This window comes from Apteryx rowi, unplaced genomic scaffold (genome assembly GCF_003343035.1).
Source record: "Apteryx rowi isolate R43461 unplaced genomic scaffold, aptRow1 scaffold_333, whole genome shotgun sequence".
Lineage (NCBI taxonomy): Eukaryota > Metazoa > Chordata > Aves > Apterygiformes > Apterygidae > Apteryx > Apteryx rowi.
This window is the reverse complement of record NW_020449786.1, coordinates 867909-878255: the sequence shown is the minus strand read 5'-3', so window position 1 is coordinate 878255 and position 10347 is coordinate 867909. Positions and strand designations below refer to the sequence as shown.

The following is a 10347-nucleotide window of genomic DNA, read 5'->3' as shown; positions in this document are numbered from 1 at the left end:
TAGCAATAACATCCGCCAGCTCCCTCAGCACTCRTGGGTGCATCCCATCAGGGCCTATGGATTTGTGGGTGTCAAGTTTGCCTAAGTGATCTCTAACCCACTCCTCCTCGACCAAGGGAAAGTCTTCCTTTCTCCAAACTTTCTCTCTTGCCTCCAGGGTCTGGGGTTCCTGAGGGCTGGCCTGAGCAGTAAAGACTGAAGCAAAGAAGGCATTCAGTAACTCTGCCTTCTCTGCATCCTTCGTCACCAGGGCACCCACCCCATGCAGCAGTGGGCCCACATTTTCCCTATCTTCCTTTTGCTATTGATGTATTTGAAGAAGCCCTTCTTGTTGTCCTTGACACCTCTTGCCAGATTTAATTCCAAAYGGGCCTTAGCCTTCCTCGTTGCATCCCTGCATACTCTGACAGCGTTCCTATATTCCTCCCAAGTGGCCTGTCCCTTTTTCCGCCTTCTGTGTACTTCCTTCTTCTGGTTGAGTTTTACCAGGAGCTCCTTGCTCATCCATGCAGGTCTCCTGCCCCCTTTGCTTGWCTTCTTACCCATAGGGATGCACCGATCTTGAGCTTGGAGGAAGTGATGTTTGAATATTAACCAGCTCTCTTGGACCCCCCTTCCTTCTAGGGCCCTAACCCATGGGATTCCTCCAAGTAGTTCCCTGAAGAGGCCAAAGTTTGCTCTCCTGAAGTCCAGGGTTGTGATCCTACTTAGTGCCCTGCTTCGCTTCGCAGGATCTTGAACTCCACCATCTCATTAGATCCTAGTAAAATAGGAAAGTACTCTTCGTACCTTTAATGTGTACATGATCTGAATCATGGCAACGTTTTCTCCTTCACTGTTTCCATAGATAGTCTTTTTGGTGGTAATAATGTTGAGCACACGAGAGCACCAGGGTCCAGTATTGGATTGTCTTTCTTGAAGAAAGAGACCACCCATGAAGACTACCSCTTAGTTTCAGCTGAAGTTTTTATGCAAAATATTTCACCATTCTATTTACTTTCTTTTCTATGCCACAGCTATCTGCAACTGATGTTGYTTTATACCCCCTGGGTTTTAGATATGTTTTGGGTTTTACTTATTTATTTTTAATGAGGATTCCTTGTCTCTGTACCACTACTGAAAATTTCAGCTGGATCTCATTCTTAGATTTTTCATGATGCTGCATCTGTTACTGTAACTCTTCTGGCATACAGGTTATCTTTAAAACCTTTTGATTAATATCTAAGCATTTCTAGCTGTGTGGGTTTTTTTGTTTGTTTTTTTCTTCATACTTTCTGACTTGAGGTATGGAAGTGCTTTGAAATCTTTATTACTCTGGTATATGTTAATGTTCTTCTTTTCTAGCAATGTGCCACCAGATGGGACCTCTCATAGATGAAAAGTTGGAAGATATAGACAGGTAAAAAAAAGTACACGTTTTTACTCAAATTATGGCTCATTTTTAGAAACACTGCTGTTGCTACTTATAGTACCCTTTATCACTGTTGTGAATACTGACAAAGTAAGTAGGTGTAATTATTAGCAACTTCTCATTTGGGAACAGGTCTGAAGAGTTTCTTTTCTTGTCACGTAATATTTTGTAGTATTACACTGTTTGGGATTATGGCACTTGTCAGGCATCACTTCACAGGCTGTAAGAATATCTTGCTTATCACACCTCATGATAGGTCCCTTGTATAGTCTGTTCTGTATTGAAGTTAGCTAAAATGTAGAATAAGCTGTATAATATATTTTTTTAGGAGACATTCAGAACTTTCAGAGCTCAATGTTAAAGCAATGGAGGCTCTTTCTTTGTATAACAAGTTGATGAATGAAGACCCAATGTACTCCATGTATGCAAAACTACAAAACCAACAGTACTATATGCAGTCATCTGGTGTTTCTGGCTCTCAGGTATGTATGTAACCTTTAATAGGCATGGATATTATCAAGAGCATATTGAGCTACAGTTGATTTCTTATAAATTAGTAGCAATAAACAGTTTCTTGCCTGAGGTAACTTTTGTATAAAAACAAATGATTCTTACAGTATGTTTCTATACATTACTAAAATGAATGTATGTAAATTTCGTAAGAAGCTGCAAGTTCTACAATATGTGGCATATTGATTGCAAGTAGTGATTTGGTTTTGTTTCTGAGCCTCTTCCCCCACCCTCCAGAGTTGGAAATCTCTTTTTATGGTCTTGGTTTTAACCTAGTATTAAGGTAGCGATCTTGTTCCTCCAGAAATAGGTTCAAATGAAGCAATCAGTGCTTTCTCTTAAATACTTGTATATAAACAAGATAATATTTGTTTTTCAGTTGCAAGTTTTGGAAATTCTTCCTTTTTCAGGTTCTGACAAATTTTAGTTCTGTTCTGTTGACTTCAGGCTGATTGAGGAAAAAGCCTATCCTGTGTTTTGAGTGATGCACAAAATATGCAATGAAAAAATTAAAGTTAACCAGGCCTTTGCACTGTGGGTCAAAGAAAGTAAAGAATGAAAGGAGTTAAGTTTACGTTTAAGAATATGCCCTCCTCACCCTAAAATCAACCTCTTTTTGGTTCCTTTTTTCAAAATCTCAACAGAGAACATCTAGCTTTCAAACTACTGAAGTTACAAATTACAATTCTCTTATGCCAGCTTTTGCATGTAATTCACTTTATCTCTGAGTAGGCCTTTTACCTTCTTCATATACTGTGGTATTTTTAAAAGATATTTTAAATATTTAAATGTTGTAATTCCATAGTCTAATGCACACTTGCTATATTATTTTTCTGTTTATAGGAATATTTAGTGTTTCAAGCTGGTTACCAATAATTCACTTGCTTTTCTAATGAACCAATAAAAACTTGAACCAACTATGAAAAAAAAACAAGCCCTGCTTTCATTCCCTCCCCATTCCTACATTATCATATAAACATTGACACAGAATTGGTACTTTGAGCTTCCTACGAATATGCACCTACTTTCAGTGTCTTCTAAAAATGAGGATGCATGTTTCTGCACAGTGTCATTAGGGCAAGCAATGAGAGGTCCTCCATCCGCATATGATAAATAATCATGTCATGATGGTATCAAACGATTGTAACATTTTATAAGTAGGCATCTTTCTAAGAAGGAGAAACAGGATTTGGGGGTGTAGATGAGCCAGTATAAAGTTCTGAAAAGTTGGGAAGCCTCCTGTTCTTGCTGCCTAAATGAAGAATTCTAAAATTCTTTTGCAATGTTGATAATTCTTCTATGGATATGTTATCTGAGATTCATGTATCTTGAGACAGAAGGACCATATATCGTTAGCTTACATGAACTCAGTTATGCATAAGATCAGATAATTTCTTCTAGCAATTTCTGTGTTACGCCAAATACTTCATGAGTGAAGTAAAGCATATTTTAGAAATTTAGTTTTGATTTTAGAATCTGGAGGATCTAATGCATCTATTAACAAGCTTTTGCTCTAGTTGCTTGTAAAACCTAACCTTATTTTCAATTGAAACTTTCTAAGACCTTTTCCCCCATTGCTCAAACAATTTTACAATGACAGTCTCAACAGTTACTTATGTGAAATTATAGTTTAGCTTAAGATAAGAAAATAACATATATTTGACTTTTCATTTTAATGGCTCTTCCCTGTGAAAGTTATTTGGGCATCAAAAATTAGTTTCTGCTTTGAACTGTGATTTGTTACACAAATTAAATCCTTTAGCATTTCCAATTCAAAAGTTATCATTCAGGATTATTAGAATTTCTAATAATTGAAATAGAAATTGGAGTACAAGTTGTCCAATAAACGATTTCACCTTTTATGTACTGGAGTATGAGAACAGATATGTAAATACTGCCCTTTGAAAATCTAATCTTCTTTTTGTACTGCTACACTAAATAGAAGACAATCAGGTGCTTTCTGTGAAAATACCTGTAATAAAAGGTTTTATAGACTGTTTTTAAGTTCCAAAGTCAGATATTAAATAAAAATATTATCCTCTATTTTTTTTATGTTCCTATACTTAATTTCCTAGGTTTATCCAGGGCAACCTCAAAGTAACGCATATTTGGTGGCAGGGAGTGCACAGATGGGCCATATTCAAGGCTATAATCTTCCTCCTGAACAACTCCCTTCTCTCAGCCAAGGCACAGTTACTCCGTCTGCCAGCTCAGGACTGCCTGGTCAACCCGCACAAACGTCCTATACCAAGTAATTTTATATTTTTCCTATATAAGTTTTAAATTAATTTAAACATAAATGGCTGCAGGTAATATTCAAAGGAGAGATTTTGTCTTATGAAGGTTTAGTTTTAAACACAATGGGAAAATAATTCAGTGCAGTTATTTCCAATGTGCTTTTTATTGATGTTGTATATTTGGTTCAAAACAAAACAAACCCTACAAGATCTGACAATCTTTGAACACATCTATCTTTATAAGAAAAACTAAAGAAAATGATATAGATATGACTGATTTATGTATATTTAATGATCAAGGTTATCTGCTGCTCGGGCTGGCGTTGCCTAATTTCTGAAATAGTGTGTACTGTACTGTACCTTTGTTTCAAATATCTTACTGTGGTAATATGGGGGAGAATTCTGTTCATTTTGAGAAAGAAGTAGATGGACTATGAATATTCAATAAAGCTTTATGTAGTTTCCCCTTATAAAGGAGCTGCGGGTGGCTTTCTGTTTTGGGACTAGGCAGTGATTGGGCTGAGCTACCTATATTATGGGAAAAGTTTTGAGTTGACTTTTAGAGTAGAGTAAGGTGTTTTTTTTTTTTTTTTTAATACAGTCCAAAAAAAAAAGTTTTACTTAATAACTCAAGATGGATGTCTTTCCCAACTTTATTTAAGTATTTGTTCCCCTGTCCTGCCAGAAGTTACTTATTTGGGGTGGTAGGACACATATGGCTAAAGTAAGCTTCTGCATACTTCACCTGATTTGTTTTATCACTTAAAATAGGTTTGTTTGTGTGGTGTGTTTTCCCCCCCCACGAGCGGAACAGAAGATAGATGGGATTTTGTGTTGCACATTGAAATTAACCAAAGTATAGGTGTATGGTCTAGTTTAAAATCTATGGAAGTTTGTTAAATGAGGAGTATGCTCGAGTTTTATTTGGAAAATTCATTGGCTACACTTTTAAATAGGCAAGGTGTCCAGACCTAGGAGATACTTTTTTGTGTGTGTATAGAGAGAGAGCGAGCACGCACGCAACTGAAAAAGCAATAAAATGCATATTAGTGTTGCTGTTTTGTTGGTAAATTGTTTGTTAAATTAATCTTAAATTATTTTACTTTTTTTCAGTGCAATGGTTGGCTCTGTTGCTGGAAATACATATTCTAACCCGGCTTCAGTGTATAGTCCACCACCTGCTTCTGTTGATGTTGCTGCTTATCAGAATGCTGGAACTAATATGTCCCAGGTGCCAAACTATAACTTAGCATCTACATCTCTGCCACAGACCACAGGCAGTCAACAAGCACCTCCACAACAACCACAGCCACCACCACAGCAACCACAACATAGTTACTCCCAGAAGGCTTTACTATAGGATCCAGGACTTCTGATTCCTAATCTTCTTTAACCTCTGCTAAATGCAGTCGACAATGTTATGAGTTTCTTCCTTTAATCTCTTAAACTTTTTGTTTATCCTCAGCTTAGTAAAAATCTATCTTGGTGAACAAGTTCAATTTGCACTGACTTTTTAGGATCTTTTTTTTTTAATTTTGCAGAGGAACGGATATATTAAGGACATTTAATTCCTTTTAAAATGCCTAAAAATTGGTACAAGATTATTTATGTCTGGTAAAATTGGTTAGTCTGTGAAAACTCAACACTTGCAAACTGTTGTGACATACATGTTATGTACATATAGTGTTTGATTGCAATAGTGGCCGTTTCGTATAGCTATGGTGATCATGTGAATATATTTAACACAATGTTAAAAAAATAATTTACACTATTTTATTTTAATCAAGAACTGACAACCATGTTTCATAGTTTTATCTAGTTTTATGACAGATGTGATGTCTTTTTGCAATGCAGGAGAAGTTGTAATTCTGCATATCATGGTTACACTTAGAACCTAAGGCCTATATACAAATTTCCAAACTTACCTGAGTCTAGGTTTCATTACTTTTGAATTGAACACAAGTGTATCATGACTATTAGATGGCTTTATCTAACAAAGTAAACTAGTTAACTTTTTAAAGTGGTCTGGGAAGATAACAGCAAATTATGATTCTGCTTCAGATATTACTAATAATTTAAAACTATTATTCAGAGGCTGCTAAACATATCATGGGACCATAAAACAGATCAGGATCTTACATTCTATCATCAAAAGCATATAATTTATTTTTTCCATGTTGGCTTTTTACAATGAGAATTGGAACTGTATTCTATGTGTGTTGGTAGAGATTACACCAAAGACAGAAATTGAGTTGGAAGAGAAACGATGGAGATTTAAACTGGAACACACAGCATGAATAACACTACTTTATTCAAGTCTTCTTATTTAGAACATGGAGAATTATGGACAAGTTAAATAGCTTTGCTGAACAAACCTTCAGGGCTTTATTTTATCTCTTGTGGCCTTGTTTAGCAATTTGTTCTGTTTAATGTTCTTACACAAAACACTTCTGCCTTAAACATCTGTTAATTTTTTTCAATTTCCAATTGTTGCAGCATTTGAGTTTATTAGTCCTTCTGTTGTATAAATAGTTTTGAGGCCTCTTATTTTGATTCACTTCAAGATTTGAATTCTCTCCTGCAGCAACATGCATTAACCTTTGTTTCTCAGTAACTTAGCCAGGTTGCTCTTTAAGGCATATTATTTCCTTTTTAAGGCTCAGGTGCTGCAAAAGGAATATGATAACGGAAGGCAACATTTTACATATGCCTGATCCAGACTTTCTTGTACAAAGATTGTTGTTACTTTCCATTTGTATTCAATCTGTTAATGCATCCTGGTGTCCTCTTACCTTTTCTGGTGACTCTTATTCCAGCAATACTAGATGGCTTCAACATCAAATCTGTGCTTTCAGTTGTCTTAGTGTATATGTCAAAAAATGTTTGTTTTTATGCACTGTATTTTAATGTAATGTTTCTGGAATTAAATGTTGCAATTGGTGTACATTATACTATCAGCTAACCTCAGTTATCCTGTACACTCCTGCCATCTGTTCATAGTAATCTAGCATGTCTTTGTTTCACTCTTTAAGTAGATGCTGGTGTTCTGCCTCTGAATGCTTTCAAACAACTACTTTGCTTAACTCCTAACCAGAATGGTTACAAAACATGCCCATAGCTGATCTGTTCTACTTGACGATGAAGAAAAGCTGGCCATTTTGAGACTTGTATTTTCATGTTTTGTTTTTGTTTTTCCCCTCCCCAGCTTCGTAATTCCCTCAAACCCTCAAAAACTGTCAGTGCTTGGTGTCATCACAAGACTGTGGAATTTGAGAGGAAAAGGTGGTGGTTGTTGTTGTTGTTGTTTTAATCCAAGTCATTGTGCCATAGATTGCTTTTTCATACATTGAAGAAATGATTTTCTTCAGAAAGGAAATGTAGTAAGGCTTATATAGTGTTCCCCATATATTTTGGGTATCTTATTCTGAACACAGAAAAATAATGTGAATAGAAGTATATAATTTCTACACAAAAATGAAAATAACTGTTCTTACATGGTTCTTAGGCTGCAAGGAGGAGCTTGAAGCATCAAAACAACCCAGTTGACTTTGTTTGACTTTTCGTATTCTTAGTTTTTCATATATATTGCATGATGTTTCCCACCAAGGGCCTATGGAATTTCYGTGCAGAAATGGCTCAGCAATTTTTTTTTATTAGTTTGTCTTTATTTTAAAATTTTTTCAAGTCTTTAACAGAAATGATTGTCCTGGTTTCTCCTTTGAAAACTGAAAATGTATGTGTTCCTCGAGGTTTTTTCTGTCTTCCATCTTATTTTTCTTGGACACACGCATTTTTTTAGGAAAACTTAAATCACCTTTGATTTATTGTGCTCATGACCAAAACCCTTTCTTTAAATGCAATGCCACTCTAAATTCAATACAGTAAAAGTTTAGAGGGGGGGAAAAAAAAGATGGACACTTTTTATTTTCCTTCATGCTGTTTATTAGAGCCACTGCTCAAAGTTACTAACTCTAACAAATCTGTGAATCTGTTAGCTGGCATAATCTGTTTTCCTTGTCAATTTGTGCAGTAGATCATTAGCTCTTTAGGTTTTTTTTCATTAAACAACACACAAGATTCTTTCATGGTCTCACTTGGTTGTGTCTCTTACTCTAGCTTCAGTGGTGCCACCTTCTACCTTGCTAGATACCGTTGTTGCACAAATTCCTTTCCTCATCCTTTCTTCCCCTCTGTAACGAATTATTTAGCAATTACAATTCAATTTACCTCTCAATTTAACTACCTGAAGATGCCATTGCTGGTGCTTCTCTGCTGTGGTCTATTCTGAGATTCCTCATTTATGCATTGTTTTGACCAAGTTCACAGAAGTTCTGTCTTACTATGGTATTGAACACTGAATGGGGGGGTACATCTACAGCTACTGTATGGAAATGTTTTATAGCAAAGAACCTAAGTGTCTAGAAGTCAGTCTGTTTGAAAGTTAAGAATCCCTAGAAATGTCAGCTGTTTTCCATGTTCCTGTAGAAGGGTTAACTTTAATTCCTTATTTCTTTACACATAGATTGTCAATGAAGTGATAAAATGTTTTCATAATATTTTCTATAATGCTTTAACCCTTTCATTAAGGAATATAAAAATGAAAATTAACTTTGGAAAGGGTGTTGTAATGGTTTGGTTTTCATGAGCTGGAGCAAACTCTGGAAAGTGCCTTCTGTTTGTTTCACTTCTATAAATGAAGTTTGTTTACCAGTGTGTATCATCTCAGTTTATGTAGGCATAACATAACCTTTGCTGTTCAGAGGAAAAACACTGAGGCAGTGTGTTAAAATTTGATTTGCTACAGTGATACTATGGGAGTATGTTCCAGAGTGTAGAGCTGCATAACGGTTGCAACATACTGACCCACCTCTGCTTAGTAACTGGTACCCATGGAGATGTGTATTTAATGTCACCAGCCAGAGTACATAGACAGTAGTAATACCGCAGTAACAAGGAAGATCAGACAACATGTTGGGGTTAAACAAAATCTAAGAACTACTGTGTGTATTTCCTTCATGGTACAGTTACTATTCATATTATCATTTTATTGGGAGGGGGGGACTAAAATGGATTTGAGTCACCAGAACTTTAGAGAATTCTGCCAGATTGCAAATACTTAGGTGTAATTTAGGAGATAAATCTGCTTTCAATAGCATGTGCATATTTTGCTGATCAATTCTAGGCTGCTATAATAGTTCTCTGATTTCATCTAGATGTCAGGAACATCAGATTTACACTGGAGAACTGCTTAATACCTCATTCTCCAATTTTTTTTATAGTATTTTCTCTAATATCACTTACCTGTATTTTTCACTCATATTTCAAAGATTTCTGTGTGGTCTTTGCTTATAAAGGTTTTACATTATTCCTTATCTGCTGGGTTTCACAGAAAGAATGAGAAAGAACTTCTGTAACTACAGTAGCTACAATGGCACTTGGAATTACATGACTGCAGTATGGCAGTTCCCTTTGGAGAAAATGCATGTGTCTGTTGTTGAAGAATGGGGAGCATAATTTCTCCTTTTAAAAATCAGTAGAAGATTTTGAAGTAAAGTAAAAATTACATTGCTAACAGCAGGCAGAATCATTTTTTACTYTGTTAATCAATCTTAGTAAAGCTGACCAACTTTACACTACAGATGCTCCTTTTTAATTTTCAGCTGCAACAAAGAATATTAACTTTTATGTGTATGCTATACACATAGTGTATACCACAGTCAAATGTGGGAAGGCCTTGAAATTTGAACTTCAATGTGTAAAAACACTGTATAACTCTTTGAAGCCTTGTTTCTTAAATTAAATATTTGTGTTTAAAAACATTCCACTTGCTGCAATATAAATTGAAGATCTAAAGCTCACTTTTATTGCTGCTACCTTAGCAAAAAGGTGGTAGGAGTTTTTGTTTTTCTCTCCTGCATGTGCTTCTGGAAATACAAATAACTTTTGTCGTTGTCATCAAAAAAAAAAAAAAAAAAAAACTGCTGCATCTGTTTTGGTTTTAATAAAGTGCACAGTAGGAAAGTGCATTCTTTTTAGTTTGTTTTGATGCTCCCTTTGATGTTGGCATATGTATATATTTAGATATACTGCACTGTTGTACAAGAGTTGTTTTAGTAAATAACACTATTTGTAAAAACTTAATTGTTTTTGGTATGAATGCAAAATATTAAAGTTGGAGTATTTAGTTCA

At 35.4% G+C, this 10347-nt stretch overlaps 1 protein-coding gene across 4 annotated transcripts in view; it reads left to right on the top strand.

Annotated features, from left to right (window-relative positions):
• STAM (signal transducing adaptor molecule) overlaps positions 1-10347 on the top strand; it is a 35764-nt gene extending 25417 nt beyond the window's left edge. For all 4 annotated transcript variants that reach the window (XM_026071954.1, XM_026071953.1, XM_026071955.1 and 1 more), the window contains 4 exons: positions 1345-1399; positions 1740-1893; positions 3997-4172; positions 5272-10347. In XM_026071954.1, the coding sequence (XP_025927739.1) occupies positions 1345-1399; positions 1740-1893; positions 3997-4172; positions 5272-5518 (632 nt within the window). In that variant the 3' untranslated portion in view covers positions 5519-10347. The remainder of the gene's footprint in view (positions 1-1344; positions 1400-1739; positions 1894-3996; positions 4173-5271) is intronic.